The 23228-nt window shown below is 56.3% G+C and overlaps 10 protein-coding genes across 10 annotated transcripts in view; 2 read left to right on the top strand and 8 right to left on the bottom strand.

Moving 5' to 3' along the window:
* VDAG_09636 (uncharacterized protein) overlaps positions 1-1562 on the bottom strand; it is a gene marked incomplete at both ends in the record, with an annotated part of 2402 nt that extends 840 nt beyond the window's left edge. Inside the window, one exon of the mRNA XM_009658597.1 lies at positions 7-1562. Within this exon, the coding sequence (XP_009656892.1) occupies positions 7-1562 (1556 nt within the window). The remainder of the gene's footprint in view (positions 1-6) is intronic.
* A 576-nt stretch (positions 1563-2138) lies between these two features.
* On the top strand, positions 2139-2963 carry VDAG_09635 (uncharacterized protein). Its single transcript, XM_009658596.1, has 4 exons — positions 2139-2304; positions 2362-2451; positions 2505-2541; positions 2593-2963. The coding sequence occupies exons 1-4, from the start codon at positions 2182-2184 to the stop codon at positions 2631-2633; spliced, it is 291 nt and encodes a 96-aa protein (XP_009656891.1). The 5' UTR covers positions 2139-2181; the 3' UTR covers positions 2634-2963.
* Positions 2964-3559: 596 nt separating this feature from the next.
* Positions 3560-5658, top strand: VDAG_09634 (GTP-binding protein; the record flags this gene model as incomplete). Its single annotated transcript, XM_009658595.1, has 4 exons — positions 3560-4160; positions 4211-4399; positions 4451-5248; positions 5306-5658. 4 exons carry the CDS (start codon positions 3560-3562, stop codon positions 5656-5658), a joined length of 1941 nt encoding a protein of 646 aa, XP_009656890.1.
* Positions 5659-5848: 190 nt separating this feature from the next.
* VDAG_09633 (uncharacterized protein) lies at positions 5849-9613 on the bottom strand (the record flags this gene model as incomplete). Its single annotated transcript, XM_009658594.1, has 5 exons — positions 5849-7374; positions 7483-8552; positions 8613-8970; positions 9196-9285; positions 9511-9613. The coding sequence occupies 5 exons, from the start codon at positions 9611-9613 to the stop codon at positions 5849-5851; spliced, it is 3147 nt and encodes a 1048-aa protein (XP_009656889.1).
* Positions 9614-13365: 3752 nt separating this feature from the next.
* Positions 13366-14719, bottom strand: VDAG_09632 (adenosine deaminase; the record flags this gene model as incomplete). The annotated part of the gene is made up of 4 exons (XM_009658593.1): positions 13366-13551; positions 13607-14336; positions 14416-14555; positions 14690-14719. The coding sequence occupies 4 exons, from the start codon at positions 14717-14719 to the stop codon at positions 13366-13368; spliced, it is 1086 nt and encodes a 361-aa protein (XP_009656888.1).
* Positions 14720-15331: 612 nt separating this feature from the next.
* VDAG_09631 (mitochondrial import receptor subunit tom-22) lies at positions 15332-16172 on the bottom strand (the record flags this gene model as incomplete). The annotated part of the gene is made up of 2 exons (XM_009658592.1): positions 15332-15828; positions 15893-16172. 2 exons carry the CDS (start codon positions 16170-16172, stop codon positions 15332-15334), a joined length of 777 nt encoding a protein of 258 aa, XP_009656887.1.
* Positions 16173-16512: 340 nt separating this feature from the next.
* On the bottom strand, positions 16513-18088 carry VDAG_09630 (uncharacterized protein; the record flags this gene model as incomplete). Its single annotated transcript, XM_009658591.1, has 3 exons — positions 16513-17211; positions 17280-17681; positions 17813-18088. 3 exons carry the CDS (start codon positions 18086-18088, stop codon positions 16513-16515), a joined length of 1377 nt encoding a protein of 458 aa, XP_009656886.1.
* Positions 18089-19061: 973 nt separating this feature from the next.
* Positions 19062-19727, bottom strand: VDAG_09629 (uncharacterized protein; the record flags this gene model as incomplete). The annotated part of the gene is made up of 1 exon (XM_009658590.1): positions 19062-19727. The coding sequence occupies one exon, from the start codon at positions 19725-19727 to the stop codon at positions 19062-19064; it is 666 nt and encodes a 221-aa protein (XP_009656885.1).
* A 586-nt stretch (positions 19728-20313) lies between these two features.
* On the bottom strand, positions 20314-21273 carry VDAG_09628 (uncharacterized protein; the record flags this gene model as incomplete). The annotated part of the gene is made up of 1 exon (XM_009658589.1): positions 20314-21273. The coding sequence occupies one exon, from the start codon at positions 21271-21273 to the stop codon at positions 20314-20316; it is 960 nt and encodes a 319-aa protein (XP_009656884.1).
* Positions 21274-21445: 172 nt separating this feature from the next.
* On the bottom strand, positions 21446-23120 carry VDAG_09627 (Dtr1p; the record flags this gene model as incomplete). The annotated part of the gene is made up of 6 exons (XM_009658588.1): positions 21446-21636; positions 21694-22120; positions 22178-22483; positions 22536-22588; positions 22652-22694; positions 22755-23120. The coding sequence occupies 6 exons, from the start codon at positions 23118-23120 to the stop codon at positions 21446-21448; spliced, it is 1386 nt and encodes a 461-aa protein (XP_009656883.1).
* Positions 23121-23228: the final 108 nt, after the last annotated feature.

The raw sequence follows: 23228 nt of genomic DNA, 5'->3' as shown, positions 1-23228 counted from the left end.
GGGGACGGGTAGAGCGCCTCGAAGAAGGCGTCCTGCGTCTCGGCCATGAGCGTGCGGTAGTGCGCGCTGCCGACCGGATGGCGGTCCAGGGCCTCGTCGAAGGCGCCGGACTGGATGAGCGCGTTGACGTGCTTGTCGAGGTCCTCGAACGAGGGCTCGATGCCGTGCGCCGTCATGGTGTGGTAGACGTCCAGGACATCCTCGGCTCTGACGTCCCTGTTCTTGACGGCCATGTTGGATTCATACATGCCCCATTCGACTTGTGCGCGGTGCGTCGAGATGATGTAGGTGTGGTCGAGCAGGTCGGACCAGGTCGCTGCGGGTATGTCGATTCTGTACTGCTGCGAGAAGAACTCGACGAGCTTCTTCGCAAGCAAGACGTAGCCGGCTGCACCCAGCGAATGGACAATGGCGTTCAGCAGCCGCGGTGTTGGTGTCAAGGGGTGTCCGTGGGGGAATTTGCGACCGCCCGTGATGAGGACGTTTCGGCTGTCGGCTGTGATGCCACGCCTCGTCTTTCCATCGACTATGGATATGTCATAAAAGCGCGCCAAAATCGTTTCAATCATGCGCAGATTACCTGCGTAGCCGCAGGCCACGAGGTACGAGCACTGCAGGCTCTCGGTGATGGTGACGCCCTGGTTGAGCATCTTGAACCAGATTCGGTTCAGCGGCCCCGGCAGGTTGAGCACCCAGTGCAGGTCCCGTTCTGGCTGATGTGGTGATTTGCCGTAGGCGTGGTATTTAGAGCGTGCCTCGTACAGCCGAAGCCTCTCCAAGCGTCCGCGCAGCGCCATGTCAGGCCGGTTGACCTTTCTCAGGTTTCGGGGCCTCAGTCGCACCCTTGCGAGGTCATATTGGCGGTAGAGAGGCTCCACTAGATAGCGCGCCTTGACGAGCTCGTCGTAGCCCAAGCTCTCGCGGAGATCCCAGACTTCGTTGAGATCCATGAGCTTCCAAACGCGCTTTGCAGCTGTAACATCTGATGTCGCGCCGGCGCACCGCAGCAGAACAACGTAGTCGGCGAGCATCAACTGATGGCCTGCCTGGTGCAGCAGCTCGACAAAGGCGAGCATGGTCGTGAAGAGGTCCTTGTAGATTTTTCGAACCCCGAATTCGTCAAAAGCCAACGCCACGGGGCTAAATTCTTGCAGATGATCAGGTATCACCAAGCTGTGTGTGCAATCGAGCCGATGTCCCGCCTCGAGAGGGTCCAAGCTGCGCAAAATCTCCGAGACGGTTGTCCGCGGAATGACCCGCATCGCAGCTATGGCTTCATCGGTCGAAGGCGAATTGACGAGCGCACGCACAACGCTGAGCGTCTCGACGACATCGCGTGTTCGCAGAGTCTCGACGAGGAGAGACGAGAGGTTCTCGGGCGCCATTGGATCGTCGTTCTTGATCGCCACCTCTTCCGACCGGTCCCACAGCGTGGATGTCGCCGCAAACTGCCGCTGGTCGCTGCGAGCACGCGACGGCTGACGATCGAGGTATCGAATCTTCGGCTCGGCCACAGACTGCACATCTTCGGTATTTGGCTTCAAGAACCCCCAATTCGGCATCTTCACGGCAGGAGGCACATCGAAGGCTGCTGGCCTCTCCACTGACTCGAGGCGGCCCCAGCCATCTTGTGCGGGGCGAGCGCGTGTGAATCTCCGCAAACGTGTCAACAAGACACGCGAGGACGTCCCCAGCGGCACAGGTCGGAGGCACTGCCGCATGCCAATGGCCTCCGTCTTGAACAGTGTTGGTATCATGGATGCGATCTCGAGGGCATGGCGATGAGGGGTAAGGGGCGAGCAAACCAGGGAGAGAGAGACAGAAGGGGGAAAGGTGTCGGGAGCAGCGGGAGGCCCACAAGACGCAAAGGGTGGATGCGTGGAGGCGGAGAGAAGGGGAGATGAGGGTGGAGAGGTGGAGGTGATTCCCCAGATTCTAGGGCATTGACAGGGACCAGCCTTTGGCGTTGAGGGTCGGAGCTCAAAGCTCTGGCCGAGACATTTTTGTCGACCGGAATATTGATGCTGCGGGAGCCGACGAAATTCCATGGCAGAAACTGACCTGACCTGAGGTGGTCCATGCACCCCGATGCCCCACCACAACGTGCATTCACGCGCGTTTGGCATTTGACGCTCGTCACGACCTCATCGTCATCTCATCACCCAAAGCAACAGACTCATCATGGCCGACGCAGCAGAAGAGAACACTCACGTATCTGAGCCCCTCGACCTGGTCAAGCTCCTTCTTGACGAGGTCGTCTTCGTCAAGCTGCGAGGTGACCGCGAGCTGAAGGGCAGGCTACATGTGAGTCAAAATCGCCGGTCTTGATCAAGCTCACGAGAAGTGGCTGACATCAACCAGGCGTACGACAGCCATTGCAACATTGTGCTCGGAGATGTCGAGGAGACAATCTATGTGGTAGACGAGGATGACGACGAGGAGGAAGCCAAGGTGCGTTGGGCAATGCATGACGGTATGAGCTGTTCGCGACTGACAGTGCCTAGACCATCAGCCGCAAGTCTGAGATGCTTTTTGTTCGAGGTATGATCATGTGGAACCGAGGGGTAGCAACATTGACTAACACTCCCCCAGGCGATAGCGTTGTCTTGATATCTCCCCACGGATCTTCTTGAGGAAGCAGCTACGGCAGCATATGAGAGATGCTACGGAACCAAGTGCTCCACTGCCTCGCCTTATCGCCGATTCGAGGAACGACAGATTTCCACAAGCAGTGATAGCCTCGACGAGACAAGCGCATACGGCGGAGGACTGTTCGACGCCGGCCTGTGTCATGAAGTTGAAGCCATTCAAACTCAACACCTGACTGGCATGCTCAACAGTACTCCGCGATGATGGATTGAAGCGCCCAAGGCCTGGCAGCTAAAGCCTAGCGGCCAAGCAATCAGCAAGGGCGCATGTTGGCTGTACACTCACAGCACATCAATGCAAACATCTTTTAAGCGCCGATCTGAACAAAACATCCTGCTTACCGGGTGTGCATCTTGCACATCATATACCCGCTCCATCTTTCCTCCTTGTGAATGAACGTCTCCATTCTCTGTACCATAAATTCCATGTCGTCTAGAATCTCAACGGCCCTTGGCCATGTTCAACAGCCGGCCTGAGTCAACTCGCCCCTGAATGCAAATCACGTGCAAGCATCGATCGTCATCTGACGTCTGCCCCACAGGCCCGCCTCGACGAATGGCCAATGCGGCAGCTCTTATCGATAACCCCGCCGAGTTACTCACCACTGACTGGGCTGAGTCCCTGTCGGTTCTGGCAGGTCGCCTGGCGCTCGGCGCCGTCCCCTAATATGACGCCGTGTCCTCCGGTCTAAAAGGATGTCGATGACTCGAAGTATCGTCCTCGCATCCCACTGTTCTTCAACCTCCCCTTCAGATTGTCCGCTTCAATGGTCGGCGTTCGTACGGCTTCTTTTCACTCGATATATATGCCTTGCCGCACGGCGTCCGCAAACTCCTTATTACGAAGACACCACTCAATGTTGGACCGATTACCTCGATTACCAGCCTAGAAAGCCGCCACCCACTGCACCATGGCGACCAAGAATATCAACAAGGCAATAGCCCACGAGAAGCGCATAGGGGAGGCAGCCCTCAGCGACTTTGCCGAATACGTCGAGCAGCAGCAGTCGCTGCGCTACCCTAGCACCAAGCCCGCTGCCGACGGCGCTGCGAAGCCCGCCGCGGGCTCGAATGACGAACACCAGCATGCCGAGCTTGACGAGCTCTTCGACAACCTGGACCTCGGCGATGCGACGGGGCCGAGTGTCAGGCTCAAGGACATGCTTCTCGGAGCCGACGGAGAGACGTTGAAGCAGCTCAGCAAGAACCTGGCCGAGAGGATAGACGAGGGCCATGGCGAGACTGTGTTCGACCTCGGCTTTGAGAACAATGGCGACTCGTTGGGTCTTGATCTCGACCAGTGGCATACCGCGTACAAGAGGTTAGATGAAGCAGCTCAGCTGGTCCATGCCAACTGCCAGCTGCTGCTCACGAAGAATGTGGGTGGAGAAGTGGAAGCTCCGAGCGCCAAGTCGAGCAAAGACAAGGACTGCTCCGGCAAGGTCATGATTCGGCAGAAGCCAAACACAGTGGAGGACGTGATCGAAACCAGGATAGCAGTCGTGGGCAATGGTAAGATCATCACCTGCCCACTTGGTAGTCTTGCTAACAAGACGGTGTAGTCGATGCTGGAAAGAGTTCGCTGCTTGGTGTCCTCGTAAAGGGTGACCTTGACGACGGGCGGGGGAAAGCTCGAGTCAACCTCTTCCGCCACAAGCACGAAATCGAGTCCGGGAGGACCAGTTCCGTCGGCATGGAGATTTTGGGCTTTGACACCGCCGGTCAGGTCGTTGTCTCTGATGTGCCTGGACGTAGGTGATCCTCGTCGCAAGCTATCAGCTACTGCCAGCTAACGAATGCAGGTAAACTCTCATGGGAGGAGATTGGCAAGCGCAGCTCCAAGGTCATCACCTTCACTGACTTGGCAGGCCACGAAAAGTATCTACGCACCACGGTCTTTGGTCTATTGTCCAGCAGCCCCAATTACTGCCTGCTCATGGTCGCGGCGAACAACGGTCTCATTGGTATGAGCAAGGAGCACCTTGGCATCGCGCTAGCCCTCAATGTCCCCGTCATGGTTGTCATCACAAAGGTCGACATTTGTCCGCCCCAGATTCTCGAGCAGACCATCGGTCAGATTACCAAAATCTTGAAGAGTCCAGGCGCCAAAAAGATTCCCATCTTCATCAAGGATCGCGAAGAATGCATCAACACAGCCACGCAGTTCATCAGCCAGAGAATCTGCCCGGTATTCCAGGTGTCGAACGTCACAGGCGCTAATCTCGATCTTGTGAGGACGTTCTTGAATATCCTTCCCCACCACGGCCGATATGACTCGGAGGCTCCCTTTGAGTTCCACATCAACGACACCTTCTCTGTTCCCTTTGTCGGCACGGTTGTGTCCGGCATCGTCAAGTCTGGTGTGATCCACGCCGGTGACAACATTCTTATCGGCCCCGACTCTCTTGGCCAGTTCATGACGACCAGCATCCGTTCGATCGAAAGGAAGCGCTTGGGCGTCCCCGCGGCATCTGCTGGCCAGTCTGCGTCCTTCGCGCTGAAGAAGATTCGCCGCAAGGATGTCCGCAAGGGCATGGTCGTGCTGCCGAAGCTCGAGGGACAGCCTAACCCTAAGGTGCATAAGGAGTTCATCGCTGAGGGTTCGTGCCACTCCCCATGCCACCCTTGTCCGTGTCCGCCACTAACGAGTAGAGCAGTGCTGATCCTGTCCCACGCAACCACCATTCGCACACGGTATCAGGCCATGCTTCATGTCGGACCCGTCTCGCAGACGTGCGCCATCATCGACGTTGATCGTCCGTACATCCGAACCGGCGACCGCGCCACCGTGGCCTTCCGCTTCATGCAGCGTCCTGAGTACCTCGCCCCAGGGGACCGCCTGCTCTTCCGTGAGGGCCGCACAAAGGGACTCGGCATCGTCAAGGCCGTCGGCTACGATCCCAAGAAGCCGCTCTCGCCCCACGGGCCCGATGACGGACCAGCGCCAGGCGAAGGCAACGGGCAGGCGGGCCAGCCCGCCGTTGGACAAGAGGTCCATGTAGGAGCGTGACGACTTTGAGAAACGATCTTCGTGAGGCAGTCTTATTTTGGGGGGCGTTAGCGTTGCTTTGTTTTGTTTTGTTCGAGACGGGCTGCACTGCATTTTCAACTTTTTGGTGCGGCGCACGATTATTCTGCTTTCAAGACATCTATATATTCCATTGGTTAGCCGCTGATATCTCATCTTATGTCTTATCAAATCAGCTGGTCACCTGGACCTTGACATTATTCACATTATACCATAGCCTGCGCCTCGCACTCGAGGTCAGCCTCCCTTCATGCGCAGGTAAGAGCTCTGCATCCCGTCGCATGTTGGCCGAGATGGCTTGGGCCATGTACGTCTTGTACAGCCTCGTGACCGCTTTGCGCAGGTTTTCCACGTTTGCTTCCCCGGCGAGCGTCTCGATCGGCTGCGCTCCGCGTCCGGACAGGAGAGCGCGACTGAACCCATCCAGAATTGCGATGTCGTCCGATTCTGTCATGTTGGCGGTCAGCGAGTTTGCGATTGAGAGCAAGAGGCGGTTGATGGGATACGCGAAGGACGTGGTGTTCGTGGTCGGATCTACCAGGACTGTCCTTGTTGATTCGTCTCGTATGGGAGGGACGAGTGTGTCAATGGTCACAGAAGGTACGCTAAATGTGACATTCGCCATGACATAATCCACTCTTTGGTAGCACACGAGTGTCGCAAGGTCACTCTCCACAGCGAATTGCCTTGCTTTCTCGTTACGTCCAGATCGACTTGCCCGTACGGTCCCCAGTGTGAAAGCCATCGACGGACGCCCCGAGTCTCCGAGCGTGATACCCTCCACGCCCATGCCCGATCCCGATTCAGGACTTGTGTCTGTTGCTCCGTCGCCCCATGTGATAATCTTTGTGTCATCAAACCAGCCGAGGAGGCATGCTTTGCCCACGTGGATGACAGATTCTTTATCAGGAATGACAAAGTACTGGAGCCAGTCTTTGGAAACTGAAGTGGAGTTTGCCAGAGGTCGTGAACACTCTACCCTCAACGTTGTGTTTACCTGAACAACAAGCTCTCCTGGTCTACCGGGGTAAACATCAGTCATACCTGGCATCAACGTCAGGCCGTTTGTGTAATTGTACACCTGAATATGACGATCATTCGATGGTATAGTGAAGCAGTCCAGGCCAGGTCTCACAGCTTGAAGCATGGCCGAAAGGGGCTGTTCATGTGACAAGTCCTGCTTGGAGGGGCTCGTAATCGGATGCATCGTGTTGAACAGCAAGTCATCGTAAGTCCACTGGGGACTTTGTAGGTCGATATATTCTATAAGTGAAGTGATTGCTGCCGCCTGATTGTCCTCAAGTGAGATGTTGCCGGCCGACAGATCAATGACGTCCGCCTGCTGCAGCATCACGGTTCGAGTGTTGTTAACTGGAATGGCGCTATATAGGCCTGAGATGACGATCGTCAAGAAGCCGCCAACGAAGTTTGCCGCGAGAATGATGGCGACACTGAAATGCCGTGTTTTGAGTGCATCGAGAAGCGCATGTGGTGCCAACTTCCCAACAAGCCGGAGAGTGATCGACCGCTCGGGGGTGGCGTTGCGTTGCTTGAGGATCGAGTACGGAGCAAAAGTAGCCGCCATCGACCCGAAACTTGAGTACGTACCCCCAAGGTAGATTGCCACAGCAGCCGGTACATATGTTACAAAACGTAGCGAGTCTGACTCGCCAATATCCAAGAGTCCATCACGCTTGTCTGATGATCGTTGCAAAGCTTCCAGGGCAGCGATCATGGCAAGTGGCAGGGTGATAGCGAGAACAAGAAATCATGCTCTCCCAGCCAGGGGACGCCACCATGTGTCACGATGGCCCCGGCTGTTCTTTTCGATAGATGCTAGTCCATTATCCAAAGACTCGACAACGAAGGCGGGTTCTGGTCCATAGTAGTAGGAACTCCGAAAGTTGAACCTTGGTAGCCTGTTGCAAATAGCAGCTTGCGACGAGGTCCCTAGACCAAGCAGAAGTTTTTCAAGTCCCGGGCTTGAGGCGAGCACTGCAGCTGTTGCGGCAATGGATCCGGGTTCACGATGGAACACATCTTGAGGACGTAGAAACACCACTGCAAGGCTGAGGATTGTAGTCAAAGATAGGAATGTGCACATAAAAGCCGTGGAAAGCTCAGTGACGTGCAGGCGATCCTCCACGACAGTGACACAACCTCTCTCTGTCGATGTAATAGCAGGGTTTAACGCCACAGTGCCAAGAAGCTGTGTACCGACACCTTTGAACACATTTGACGCTGTCGAGATCAGGAGATCTGGGTCCATGAAATCACCGATGGTGGTTCTGTTTTGCTTGATCGTCACAAGGCGGAAAAACGACGTAACAGGCGTGGATAGAACAAAATCCACGCCGCCGGTCCCGACATCTAACAACCGAGTTGCATACTCCACGGACTTCCCAAGCATGCCTTTCGGAAATCCAGGGATCTCTAGCTCATGTGCCCCTTGGTGGTGAGTTGTTTGCATGGCTGCCTGCTTTCTAGTGCCAAACTCTACAAGTGATTCAACCTCAAAATCGTCCAAAGTGTAGTTGTAGGTGCACAGTGCAGCTGTGAAATCCTGAATATAAATTCTCTCAGGCCGTGTGAGCGAACGATTCATCGGCGTAAATGGCAGATTTGCCATGGTCAGGAGGACACGGTGTGGCATGCTGGCATTGACCACCTGTTCTTCCGTGTAATTGGTAGTCATATCATGCAAACGGCTGTATTCGACGCCGTTGTTGCACGTATAATCCTGCATAATGCCTTGAAAGTTTTGAGTCGCGTTTTCTTGGACATAGTGGTTCGAGTCAGGGCCAGCCGCGACAATAGCGCTGCTGATGTTGCACTCTGGGGTGGCGATATCGATGGTGCAGAACATGCCGTTGATGCTGTACCATGGAAGCATGACTTGAGTAGCATTCTGAATGGGCAGTAGATCGCATTAAAACCCAACCTTGGCCCCTCGGTTGACGACCGAGTAGTTTGCCTGGGCCGGGGAGTCAGGTAGACCAATCTTAGGAACCACCGTGTCGGCAGAGGTGCCCATGGGATAGGGAAGGCCCTGGAAGTTTATGGCGTAATATAGTTGTGCTGCCGCTGGACCTAGCTGAGGAATCTGATAGCCCTGCGCGTCGAATGTTGACTGGATAGGAATCGAAATACCCTCTCGAACGATCACCGTTGGCTCAAGTACCAGAAGGCCGGTGGAGAAGACGGTCTGGGAGCTGTCAGTGGTAGGAGGAAACGGATGCTTGAGAACACGAACAGTGAGCAAAATAAGAAGCCAGCATAAGATGGTGATGACGACTACAAAATGTCCATTTCTGAGAGCTCTCCACAGGCTTGTCGGAACCAATGGAGAAACATAGTCCAACAAGAGACTCTTATGAGGGGACGAAGCACCTGACTTCAGCTCTTGCCAGGGTATAAGGACCTTGGCTGAGTGGTCAACCTGCCGCCAGAGAGCGGCGACAACCACAAGCACTGTTGAATCAGTCTTCTATTCATTTGCAGGGGGTGGGAAAAACTCACATGCAGTAGGTCCATATTTCCATCCGAGGTGGTTGGCTTGCTTTTGCGTACTCAGTCCGTTGTTCTCGAGAGAGAAATGGTATAGCAAGGCTGTAGCAAGGGTCATGCAGCAACATCCAAGGGACAAGCCGAGCAGTACGATACGCCGAAGCCAAACCGAATTCCACATGAGCGGCTGCCTGGTATCACCAGAATCCATAGATGAATAGCTGCCATGGCTGATGCTAGGTCTTTGGGATGCCTTGGCGTCGCTTTGAATGTGGTGCGTGACACTTCGTTTCACCGTGTTGCGGACTAGTCGCGGTGACAGCGTACCGTGGCGCCTCATTCGCATGCCCTCTTGGTGGTGCTGCCCCAAGACTAGGCTGTTCTTCAAGATGACGTCCGGAGCCGCCTGACATGAGCCATTCGGATACATGATGGATCGAAGCCGCGAGGACTGTCTCGTTACCAGCTTGAACTACTCAGCATTAGTTGATAGATGGTTGTGGCATTGCCTCGAAAGCTTCCCCGCTTCATACTGGTTGGAGCCGACCAGTTTCCGGCGGATGCGGCCAGGTGGGCCGCGTACTCCGCCGCCGGCCAACACGGAGTCTCGCCACATACTGAACACGGTGAACAGAAGCGGCCGCTGGTTGTCTGTGACTTTCACAGGAAGTGTCTTCTGACATCTTCAAGATCACAACAATGGGCAGTGCGGCCTTAAGGGTCGCTCTGGAGGCTGACGATGTTCCGAAAATAGTCCTGTAGGATCCCGGCCCCTGTCAGGTGAGGCGAAGCCGTCATTGTCCTGTTGCAGTCATTGGTACTAGGTTGAGTATGGTTCGAACGACGTCAAAAGATCTCCATGGTCTTCTCTCAAGATCAATGTGGTTAGATTCATGGCGAAAGGATATCAGGCAAAGGATTGTGACGGTGCAGGATTCCTGCACGTCTGGGCCCAGCATCGTGCCTCGTGGTTCTGTCAGCAAGACCAGAGTCGTCCTGTTCGTGTTCTTGAGTGAACAGAACAACCGCTGGAGAAGCATCATAGGCAGTCAGTGCGTGCTGACACACCGCGAGGAAGAGCGCTTGAAGGGAGGAGGTACAAGCTATAGAAAGCTTCTGGACCCCACGCCGTTGGATCAGGGTCCACTCCAGCATGGAGAGGAGGCTGATCGCGTGCCGATGTCTCGACGCTAGACCTGGGCTCACGATGACAGGGTGGCCGACATGGTGGCCGCTCGAAGGCGGGCGGCAACGTCGTTGGTAGGCCTTTGTCGAGGGTTCAGAAGAATCTGCACTGGAGGCCTACAGCCTAGCGCATTCAGAAACGGTTTGTGCGCAACAAGGTGCCGAGGCAAGACAATGGCTAGTGATCCTAATGATCCGGCGACACGGAAGCACGACGACGCTGGAATGCGCGGCAATGGAATGTTGCCCTATTGTCCACGCTACCGGTTGCGGGGGCGCACAGTGAGGGTGACATTGCCTTCTTGCCTCCCCGCTCCGCCAGCCTTGTGCCTTTTGGGCAGTTCTAGGTCGTAGTTGCGCCTGCCTGCAGCATGGAAAGGGACGAGGGAAGCTGCACCTGGTCCCCTCGCTCTCGCCTTGCAGCTGAGAGGCGCCCGTAGGAACAGTAGGAACAGCAGGAGCACTCAACCATTGGCTCCACGTTTGAGCGCCTTCCTCTTGCGCCATGGGTCGCTAAGGGAAGGGACAAACGATGCCCAGCCAATCGCACCCGTCAGCGCGCACAGAGGCTCCTGGTCTCAAACTCGACTCCTGGTTTTCCTTGTTTCGTCTTTTTGCCTCTCTTTCCGTGAGCTGTGATCAAGCCAGATCCTCGTCCACTACTCCGTGATGCAGGCAAACAACCCCAGAGATCAGCTACTAGGAGCCCTGTTCGGCCCATCAGGGGGTTATCTGCAGGAGTCGAAACAATTGCAGAGGGCGCCGGATCATTCGTTCGCCCCCCTTCCCCCCCTGATCCCCTGAACGCGAAGAAAAGCAGCCAGCCATCGTTTCGTTTGGCTGGAGGAGAAGTCCCAATTCGCCTGACGAGCGACAAGCAGCGCGCTGCAACCCACGGCCAATGCTTGGGCTGGACTCCGTGCCACAATAGGCCATGTGGAATGTCAACCGATGGCAAGGTGACGGGTCAACATGTGGGAAGGGTGCTGGTTTCAGTGGGCGCTGCCTGTTCGCTGGCGATGACCATTAAAGTCTACCTACATTCCTAACGGTGGCCCCCCCCCTAATCCTCTTCTCGACCGCTTAGCTTTTTCACGACGCTTCTTATTTTCCATATCTAGCCGCCCTTTATTGACCAGCGCAATCCTTCTGGTCCTCGAAGTCTGTCTCCTGTACCTCACTTTTCGTCTGCCTCACTCAACACGTATCGTCTGCCTCACGCGGCGAGTTTCGACCTCCGTCTGAACATTGACCTCGACACCAAACACTCCGCCAGTCATCATCCGAGCTGCTCGTCTAGGCACCGTCACACACAAGGTTGTGAAACTGAGCGACCAAGCTTCGACCACCTGGGCTACCGGCGGTTTCTTCTACGCTGCTTTATCCGGGCAGCCTGGGATACCTTTCCCTGCCTCCCTCACAAACTCAATCAGGATATATGATCGTCCCTTGAGAGCCAGCTCCCTTGCACTCCCTGCGGATCTTCTCTTGTCGTCGTCATATCCCCAGGAACGGCGACCCTTTATCTTGAGGATACCTCCGCTTTTGCTCAACCAAGTCTTGCCACGCCTTCGTCTCTCAGACAACTCAATCTCCCGACCTCAATCGTACTCTATCGATTTCCAAGGCTCTCAATACTGGTTCGCGTTGTCGCGGCATCATCCTCATCTGCATCCTCGGCCGCAGTCCTACTCGCCCCTCTATACTCCCAGCTGTGCACACGGGCCACCGTTCGTCCACAGCGGATCGCTTCGTCATTACCGTCCCTCCTGACACGCGAAGCGTCTCAGTTCTTGCCTCTTTCGAGACTGCAGTGCGAGCTGCGCCTGGCCAGTCCCGTGGGGCCCTGTCATCCCGCGATTCGGTTTACTCGCCGCTAGGCGCCAGTCCCGTGGGATATAACCTGTCTGCCCCACGTCGTTGCCTCCATCCCAGCCTCAAACATCATCAAATTCCGCCTCATACCTGAGGTCACTCATCATGACCCGGTCACAAACATCACGATTCGCCGCTCTGGCGCTTTTCATGGCCAGCATGGCGTCGGCCCAAATGTCCTTGACAAGCTTCGACCCACTGTCGACGACGCAAAATATACCAATCGCCTGCAGACTTGCTTACACCGCACCGATCGGAGGATGCCGGAGGTCGGACTTTTTCCAGGGCGCTCTTTGCTCTGCGGAATGCAGGGCGGGCATCGAGGCAATGCAGGCAGATATCCAGAGCGAGTGTGGCGGCGTCTTTGCGCCGATCGACACATTGTTAGCGCAGTCTCTGCTTGGTAACCTTCCGGCTCTCTTGTGTCCCAATGGCGGCGGCAACACAGTGTCGAGCACATCCTCGACCAGGAGGGTGTTGCCGACGTCGACGCTATCGCTCGTTCCCATCATCACAACGCCATCTCTCGTGCCCACTCCATCGCCTCCCGTGGAGACGGTGTCTAGCTTTAGTCTGCCGCCAGCTGAGCCCTCCACAACCACTTCGCCGCTCGAATTCACCACGAGCACAACACCCAGCCAAGCACTTATTCCAACGCCAACCCCCTCACAGAGCGTTGGCAATGGTAACAACAATAATAACAAAAGCAACGATGGTCAGCCTTCAGCGCAACCCGAGAACGACAACACGAAGACAAGTCCTGGTGGCGATTTTGCTCAGCTTGGAGCCGAGCTCTTCTACGTCCTTGACAATACGTTGGACGCAGGCTGTAGCCATCGCAGTTGGGGGTCATATCCCTGCATCTTTTGTAAGACAAAGGGCGAGAAAGCACGCACGTTTCAAGTAATGTTTACTGTGTCTTGGCAACATATCAAGACTGAGATACGATGAAGGACGGGAGATCCGGATGACGAATAGATCATGAACAAAGCGTTTGGTTGGGGACGTGTAGAAATAGCGGGTGGGAGGCTTGATTTTAGATGTACTTGTAGTAGATACCCCGCCAGATTGTGAAGCTGGATAGTAAATCTTGACGAAATACCCATGACCAATAAACGCCTCTCACATGTGATCCTCTGGCTTCCACATGGCCTCCCGTAACTGCGCCTGGATCGCCTCTCCGCCAAAGATGCTCGGTATGGGCTGCAGCGCCAACTCGCAGACCTGGGCGTTCGAAAGGCTGAAGTGCTCTGCAGCGAGCCTGTACTCGTTTGAGAGGGGGCTACCAAACACACCGACATCGTCCGTCTGTTGTCCTGGTCAGTACTGCTTCGCCTCAACATTCGGACAAACTCTGACTTACGCCGAGCGAAACATGACACCCCTCAGTCTCCCACCACTCTCCAAAATGATGGGCCCCGAAGCCGCCTTCGACCATCTTGGCCTGCACATTACAGCTCAGGCACAGCTCCAGCCCGATGCCCCCCTCGCGGCCCCGCCTCTTGACAGCCTCCTTGACAGCAGGACTCAGACAGATGACGTGCCCGAGCCGATCCGGCTGCCACCCAAGCAGCACCCCGAGCTCCTCCTCCGTCCCCGACACCTCGGCCTCGGCAAAGTGCACCGTCACACCGAACCCCTGGGCCTTGGCCTCACGGAACACATCCGTGAATACAGCAACGGAGCCGCGCGGGTCCGACGGCGTGCGCTTCGCCGGGTCGCCGCAGAGGTCGACGCCGACGATCACGGCGCTCTTGCGACGCAGGAGGGCGGCGATGCGGAGAACCTCGTGCGCCTCGGGCAGTGCGTCGCGGCGGTCGACGCTGAGGATGAGGCGCGTGCGCATGCGCGGGGCGCTGCGGCCTGGCGTGGGGGTCGTCGTCTGCTCGGCTTCCCATGCTTGGATGGCGGCCACGACGGTGCGGACGTAGACTTCCTTGGTCATCTCGGCTGTGCGGCGCGGCGTGGTGCGGAGCTCGAGGTAGAGGACGCCGTCTGCGGCGAAGTCGTCGAGGACGGAGCGCGTGGCGCGCGTCAGGGAGGCGGCGTCGGGGAGGAGGCCGTAGATGTATGAGGAGAAGAGGGGGAAGAAGCTGCGCGCGCGTTAGCGCTGGGTGCTGGGGCCAAAGGAAAAGGCGAGAATGAAGATGAGCATAAGTGGAGGGGGCTCACGTCTGGAGGTTGTAGTCATGTTTCCCGGCAGGCATCACGATCGAGGGGTCGTCGAGGGTCGTGGTGCCGGCGGCGTGCTTGGTGGTCCAGATGTCGTGGAGGGTCTGGCGCGAGACACTGCCGGTGAGGTGAGCGTGGAGCTGGACCGTTAGTCTTCATTTGACGCAAGATGGAAGTATCATGAGTTGCGTGCGGCGTCATGACCAGTGAGCGTTGTAGTCGGAGACTGTGTACATCACTGCAGTGAGGTGAGGCTCAACTGAGGAAAACATACCTCGATCTTAGGGAGGGCCTTGAAATCCATGGCGGGATCTGGCTCTCTTTCAAACTAATTCGTCTGTTAAGAGAAGGGAATATCGTGTGTGAAGGCGCCGTATTGTGGTACAAGGTGGTGCTCCTCCTATGAAGCGCCGTGAGTTTCGCGGCATGAGAGATTTGGGCCCCTCGGCGGGCTCCGCTCTGGGCGATGGGCGTTGCTCCGGCATCAACCGCGAAAGCGATATCACGTAGAGTTTCATGTCACAGCGATCAGCCACAGGTTTGTCAATGTCATCAATTGGTAGCCATCTCTGTGACTCCAAATTCTAGTATCACAAGTACAGGGGAACCGTAGTTCCGTGAGCTGAGAGCATCCCATGCCATCATCGCCCTTCCTCTTCTCCTCCCTCAAAAATAATACACGAACGCAACAGCCCGTCCCTTGGCCATGCGCGTTCCTTCCCGTGCGTTCTTCCTTCGCTTGCCTCGCAAATTCAGTCGACCGTGAATGTCCCGAGGGCACTTCCCGATTGCTTTCCGATCGTTAAAGCAGGCTGGGGCGCGTAATGTACAAGAACAGCAAAATATCGTGTCCACTTTTCTTCCTCCCCTTCGTCCGGCTGTCCGTCCTTCGATTGGATGCGAGAGGTGAATACGTTTACAGCGACGGGCGGGCCTCGGCCTTGCCAGCACCCAGGGACTCGCCCAGCATGTCGGCGGTGCTGCCCTCCTGGCCCTCGCCGGCGGTCAGCAGCTCGCCGCCCATCTCGCGCATGCGGTACTCGCGCTCCATGCCCTCAATCTGCTGGTCTTCGGCCCAGCACGTAGCGAGGGGGACACCGATCATGAGCGCCGTGGCGCAGACAAGCCAGAGGGTGCGCGAGCCGTAGTACCATGTGTTCTGGACGATGCTCGCGCCCGTGTTGACCTGGGAGCCGATCCAGCCGCGGGTTGTCGGCGGGATGATGTCCTTCAGGGCGGCGAGGCGCTCGGCGAGGGTCTCTTCGGAGGGATCAAAATCGCTGTCGGCGGAGATCTCAGAGTCTGGGAAGAGGGATACGTGGTTAGTGATGAGAAGGATGATAGGGGTGATGGCCGAAGCATCAGACGTCACGTCATCGAGCTGGGAGCCGGGGTCGATGAGCTTATTTGAAGCTCAATGAAGCTCGTCCAGAGACCACTCGATGAAGTCCATGAGGCCATGGATGACAGGACGTACCAGTGTCGGTGAAGTCGGCATCGTCGTCCTGGATGACGTTGGGGTTGCCCTGGAAGTGCTCGTCCTCGACCTCGACAAGCTGGACCATTTTGACGGTGTAGGGGGTGTTTCTGTGGATTCGGGGAAGGAGGTCGCTGGCAACTTCGGTCTTGTTGAGACGCAGATAGGGGTGGAGTCCGAAGAGGCGGGTGTAGATGGTGGTATCGTGATGTCGGAACTTGTTCTTCCAAGCAAGGAGGCAGGCCGCGTCGAAGGTGATAGATTCGGGCTGTGGATCCATCGTGGCTCAAAATTTTGGTCTGCTAGCGTTGGAAGAACTTGGTCCGTGCGTGATATCGGAAAAATGAAGTCCCGTGATGGATGTGCACGGGCCTTTTGATTGTGAGAAATGGCATTGCAGCAGACCCGCTTTTCTGTCTGCTCTTTCCTTCCTCTTTCAGCCTACAATCCATTCACCTTTCACAAGCAACCACGCACAGTCAGGCAACATAACAGTGAATACAATGTCCAACAGTGATCGCCATTGAATGAAGCATTTCAATCTACCTGCTTGATTATACCCGATGTTTTGCGAAAAAATAATGACAACCACCATCTAATCCCTCGTTGCTGGGCAGGTACTAATCCCTCTTTGCTAACCCAAACCTGGGCAGGCAGAACCAGAGCCCCAACAGCACCACCAGCATGGCCAGAACAATCGGCTGCAACACCTGGACGCCCTTGGCCTGCGCAATGGCACCAACAGCAAACGGCAGCACGGCGGCACCGCTGCCTCCAAAGGCCGCCGCAAATCCAATGGTGCTCACATGCAGGTGTCTCGGCAGCAGCTTCGTCGCCGCGACAATGACGGCAGGGAACAGCGGGCCCAGGAAGAAACCCTGCAGCGCGATGGCGACGGCCGAGACGTAAAACTGCGGCACGAGCCAGAAGACGAGCTCGAGCGCCATGGTCGCGGGCAGGTAGACGGCAACGGCGACCTTGACGCCCAGCCGCGGCGTCACGAAGCCGAGCACGACGCGGCCGACGGTCAGGCCCAGCCAGAAGCCGACGGACGTCATGCCGGCGGGAAAGCGGTCGGCGTTGCGCACGCGGATCATGAACTGGACGATCCAGCCGCCGAGCGAGACCTCGACGCCGACGTAGGCGAGGAGGAAGGCGGCGCAGATCCAGGTCACGCGTGCGTAGGGCCGCGAGAAGAGGGCCGCGCGCAGCCCCGTGTTGTCGTCGTTGTTCGTCTGTGTCGTCTCGTGGTAGCTGGCTGCCGTGTTCTTCCAGAAGGCAGCTGTGCAGACGACCAGCTCGACGACGCTCATGCCAATCTGTGTCGTGTCAGTATCTGTCGTCCCAATCACGCCTGAACTGCAGAATGGGGCGAGGTGACGCATACCATGACATAGTAGAAGTGGTACCACTCAAGACCACCCTCCGTGATCATTGTCGTTGCGATGAGGGGGCTGATGGTTCCTCCGACGCCGTACAGGGCATGCAGGAACCCCAGTGTTTCGTTTGCATTTGCCAGGTTGCCAATGAACGCGTTCCACGCAGCATCGCCAATGCCATTGCCGAAACCGGCAAGGGCATACACGACGACGAGGACAGGGTAAGGCGGATGCTGGGAAACGATGATGTATGCGACCAGATGGCAGGCGCCGCAGAGCACTGCAACGCCTCGCTGGCCAAACTTGATGTGCAGCCAGTTGTTGAAGATGGCAGAGAGGACATATCCGACAAAGGGCGACAGGAAGAGGAGAGACACGATAATGTAGTCAAGCTTGTAGTAGGATTCGAGCTAGTGGGCAGGCAGTCAGTCAACCAGTCTGTTCTGGCCATTCTCGGGGCGCAGCTGTTGCTTACATAGGGAATCAATGCCTGCGAAGGGTGTTAGCTGTGGTATGGCAGGTGGGCGAACAAGAAACATACACCGTAGGCAGCATCGTTGGCGCCACAGACGAGGAAACTCCAGAACGTAGCTGCGACGCGGAACAAATTGGAGCGAGGGTATTTCCAGCTCTCTACGACAGGCGTCGATGTCGTGGGCGCCGGCAAGCTGTCCCTCACGCCCATGTCAGCGTCCCTGGGTCCCTCGTGTGATCCCAGACGCCGACCCTCAGAGGCAAGGCCGCCGACATCCTTGAGTGGCAGGGCATGCTGGTAGTCGACCGACTCGAGCTCGACGGTTGATGAAGTGGTCGTCATGGTGTACCAGATGACAGAGGTGGGGATGAATACGAGTAGGCGTATTACACTTTCACTGAGTACAGGCGGCTATCGGTCGCCTCTTATGGTGCTTCCTATTCCTGTGCTACACAACCTCGTCGGAGTCTAAGCACTGGGTTGCGGAAGGCCCGCCAAGGCCCGCCTTAGCCCTTGCCATCGACGGAGAATCCCTCGCGACTATGATGTAAGTCCGGCTCTCGCAGGGCGTCCACCTGCAGCCACGGGGTGAGTCGAAGGAGCCTCGTGCTGGCTCCGGAGTGGCTCGATATGGCGACACGGGCCGTGTCAACATGGTTGAACTTCGGTAGGGTGCCGACGATCGCCCCGCGAGCCAGCTAGATCCAATCTGGTACCTCCGACTCCGACGAGTGGGCACATTCTGCTGCCAATGACTCGACTTTTTGCAGTGCATTGGTCATGCTCGGGGATGCAGCTTTTCTTTCCCCATGGGGCCATGTCTCGGCACGTCACCTGGACGTGGTCCTGTACTCGCGGCACTTCATTTCGGTCATCCATCCCTTTCTTCCAGCTGGACGACAAGAAAATTCAAAAGAGAAATTGCCATGCTAGTGGAAAGAGATGACAAACGCAGCTGCCAAAGGAACCCTTGGTAAGATGAAAGCTGTCATGTAACGGATCTTCGACTGTCACAAGGCGGAGGCAAGAATATCGAACCGGACGGCTGGTACCGGACAACGAGGCCATGAACAGCAAGAGATGCTAAGTGGCATCAAGAATACTCTTGCATGAAAGTTTGTTCCGAAGAACAGTCATATGCAGCAAAGGTCAAGGAACGGAGGCTTTGGTGAGCCTACAGGCAGCAAAAGGACTTGATATTGACTACTGGTGTTTTCTGAAAACAATTTCAACTCCCAAAACTCCGAGTCGTTTGAAGCTATTTCCTTGTCCATTTCGAATCATCCTTCATGGTGATACTCCCAGATTCCCCCCCTTAGTCAGTGCGGCGGTTGTTGCGCATAGCGCGGGCCAGGGCAGCGCGGCTGCGTCCCAGGCTGCTGGTGGAAGGGCCAGCAACGCCGGCCTCGGGGTCGGCGGGGAGAGCGCCAGACATGACGGCCTGGTTGGCGCTGTTGCCACGGCGAGCATGACCGGCCATGTTGGCGAGCTCAATGCCGTCGGGGCCCTCGCGGGGCTGGCGACTGTTGGTGCGCTGATTGGCGCGGCGGGTGGCGGCGGCAGCGGCGCGACGGGCACGACGGTTGCCCGGGAGGGGTGTATTTCCGGCTTCGTTGTCGTCTCGGACGCCGTCGCGGAAGAAGGGGACCCAGCAGCAGCAGCAGAGGGCGAGGAGCAGGCCCAGCAGGCTTCCGAAGAGGAAGCCACGGAGGATTCTCTCCTTGGCGGTGCCGGTGTAGATGAGCTCGTGAAGGGTGTAGGTCTTGCTATAGCCCTCGTCGTCCTGGGCGGCGGCGCCAGTGGTGGGGGGAGGGTAGTAGCCGTATATCTTGGTGTCGGAGGTAGTGGTGATGCTGGTGGCCATGGTGGCTCTGGTGGTACTGCCGTTGTTGAGAACAACGAGGAAGGAGGTGGATATGATGACCAGCACACCCGCAACAGTGGCGATGCTGCAGAAGACCCAACGCTTAGGATTAGCCATTGTGATCACAATCTGACGAGTTTGCTGAGGGTGTTTGATCGGCTGAATGGCGTTTCCTACGAAGATGGAGATGGCTCATACGTGAAGGAGATCGAGACTTACGGGATCAGAGTTTTCAGAGGAAGACACGAAGATATTTATGCGTTCTCGACCGTTGCCTGGTTTACGGATATCTTGCTTAGTCGTCGAAAATGCCCTCATTGAGGTTCACGATGATGTCGTCGCTTAGTCGTCAAGTTGGTGTGCAGGCGGCAGGCCGTGGGGCAGGGCATGTAGTTGAATAGTGATGCGGAGTGCAGCTTGTATTTACTGTTCCCTGTGGTTTTCTTTGATGTGAATAAGGTACCTAGTAGGGGCACGGGAATTTCTCCAAAGAGGTCTCCTTGTGCAGACATCTGAGGGAAGGATCGGGTTGTTGTGCCTTCCTCTAGTGCTTGATGCTGTCCCTTGAGAAAGGCCTGCCTACCGATGGAGACACAATCTTGACACCATGCAAACCCATTTCACGCCATCCACGCAGTACACGAGCAAAACCATAGCTACGCGGGCTTTTCTATACTTGAGCTGGTAAAAAGTACCGGTTCAGTCATCTACGACTCATGTGCTGACTATGCACTACAAGAAACTCAGAGATGGCCTCGATGGGCACACCCCTCCGCCTACCCGTCTCATCCCCCCAGCTCGAATGCAATCCAACGAGAAGCTTTGACCGTTTTCGAAAAAGAGGAGCGCCGCTGTGGCCCCAGTACGTCCAGCAGTCATGCTGGAGGGCTCCGATATCCTCATTGTCCTGGAGATCCTGACCTTCCGCGTACCCCCTGAAGCGACCTTCGCTCATCACCAGCACATCGTACCCTGTAGCCACGCCTGGCTGGTCAGACTCGAGATCCTCGCTCCCTGGATGGCCGACACAGACCAGAACATCGTTCAGCAGAGGGGAGGATGTGTCGGGCAGCGCACAGGGAAAATTGAAACGGCCTTGGCTGGATGGCTTTGGACCCCCCGAGCCTTGAGGGTCTAGTGTACCCTGTGCGGCTACTACCTTGAGCAAGTCAAGGTCTCGACGGCCATCCCAAGCAACGCACTTGGCCTCAATAATCCGGCCCGATTCAAATACAAGCCAATGACTGCTCTCGAGATCCAGCTCTTCCTCCATCTCAGCGACGCAATGGGCACACGTCAGGAGAATACCCGAAGATTCGACGCAGATGGCGGTTCCAGCTTCCTCCTGGCCAAACACGAGCGTTGCGTCGGCACGCAGCCCTCTTGCAATAGCACCTGCTACGCCAGATGCACTATATTCGCGGAGCCAAAGGTGCTTCTTCAGGAGGATTCCGTGGTCCGCACTCCTGAGTCGAGTGATGATGACGCTCAACTTCTCTGGCAAAAGTCTGATGGTGTCATGGACGCCTAGACTCGCATCAGGTCGATTGGTTATAGCAGACGTGATGGCCGATGCCGCACTCGATTCTTGACCTTGGGAAGTGACCCGTCTCGACTGCGATCGCGTCTTGCGAGGCGAAAAGGGCTGGACTTTGGAGTCCATATTGATGAATGATGGTGGATGTTGGGAATGCTCAGAGAAACGATACACATCAGGAGGAGCCCCTTATGTCCACTACCTCTGTAGGGAGTGGCTGCCTGGATACTGTCCAATCATTGTCATCTGACACCGCTGTCTAGGAGTTCTGGCCAAGGAGCGAATGACCCCGGCCACGTCAGGCTTGTCGTTCCTGGTTTCCTCGCCACGAACCGCCGGAGTGAATGGTCAGCAGTACAAGTCCAGACCCGGCGAGCACCATGAAAGATGAAATAGTAGCCGTCCATCCAATACCGATTGCGTCAATCATGGGAATGCAGCTTGCCGTGGCAGCAGCTGAGAGAGCATACCGGACAAAGTAATGACTGGCTGGGAGTTGTTAGCGATGACTTGATCGGTATGGATGAGGGGAGATCCACGCCTTACCTGACGCCTTGCCGCTATTTTGCTGCATGACATCCATGATGTAGGTGTTGAGGCTTGGAAAGGCACTCGTCTGGCTGATGCCTTGGACGAACATACACACTACTGGCAAGCCGATGCCTCCAAAACCGCGATCGACCGTCCAGCCGTAGAGCAATGTCGAACCAGGCAGAGCAAGGCCGAGCAAGATGACGCTTCCACGGAGTCTATCCTCCCAAAGGCGGAAACCACGCCGTTTCATCCAAAACTTTACGATATGATCGGAGAGACGGCCGCCGACGAGGCTACCAAGGAGGTAGCCCCCGCCTGGTGCGAGATAGAGAAGGCCAGATTGCAGAGGCGTGGTCAGACCCAGCCTAGGGTTCAAGATGTAACGGATAGGCGTCAAGAGGGAATACATGTTGAACGCCATGGATGCCGAAGCAAGGCTCTGTGAAATCGTAAGTCAAACTTCAACCTCTGTTTGGCGGAGTTCAGGGTCACTTACCACGCAGAGCAAGTTCTTCTCGCTCAGCAGTCGGAAAACGAGAATTGGGTTCAACGACTTCCACAATGTCTTAGCCGCAGCATGCACTCCCTGACCTCGCAGTTCCCTGAGTCGTGGAGTCGTCTGCAATGTTTCTTTCATGACAAAGAAGCAGAGGAAGGACGCTAGACCGGTCAGAGACGCCTGCACCCAGAAGATGATTCTCCAGGACGTGTAGGTGACGATGATGCCGGAGATGATCGGACCAAAGGCCGGACCAAAAAGTGTGCCTCGAAGGAACCAACCCATGGCAGCCGCGCGCTCGATCTGAAGGGGGTGTTAGCACTGAGAGCCCAAAATGGGACAACGAATAGCTGACAGGGTGGTAAATGTCCGAAATGCAGCTTGAACCTAGGATGAGGAATGTGCTGACTTGAACGGCAGTCAACGCTCGAAAAACAAAGAAAGCAACCAGGGTCGGCGAAAGCGCTGTACCAATGGATGCCAGAAGGAACATTGTCGTGCTCACGGTGTAGACCTGGCGAACACATCAACGTCAGCGAACATACCTGCACTCATGCACTCGACGCTTCCCCACTGGTTTGCGGCCGAACGTGTCAGCCAATGGGCCCCAAAAGCAGCTGGACAGCCCGATGACGACGAGGTACAAGGCGTTGCTAATGTTGATAACAGTTGCTGTCGTGTCGAAGGTTTCCATGATTTCCAGCACGGCGGAGAGAATGCTGGTCGTAGACATGGAAGCCAGAAGTCCGCAGAAGGCAACGAACCACGCAACCGACTGTTTCTGGATGTCGCTGAACCGGGAGTAGGCTGTTGCCACGAGCCGCTGGCCATCCTCAACCTGTCCTGGGGACGTCTGCGGGGTGCTACCGTTGTTCTCTGGCTGTCGAAAGGTCGACAGCTCATAGACCTGCGCCGGAGCGAGAACTGTGGTTGTCGACATGCCACATTCAGTGCTCCTGAAGAGTGTTGGGGGAAGAAGCTTTGGAGCTTGCGTTGATTTTCGCAGGAGTCATCGATGCTGTACTCGGACCAGAGATCAGACGGCGCT

This window comes from Verticillium dahliae, genomic scaffold, assembly GCF_000150675.1.
Source record: "Verticillium dahliae VdLs.17 supercont1.28 genomic scaffold, whole genome shotgun sequence".
NCBI lineage: Eukaryota > Fungi > Ascomycota > Sordariomycetes > Glomerellales > Plectosphaerellaceae > Verticillium > Verticillium dahliae.
This window is presented reverse-complemented; position numbering and strand designations above follow the sequence as displayed.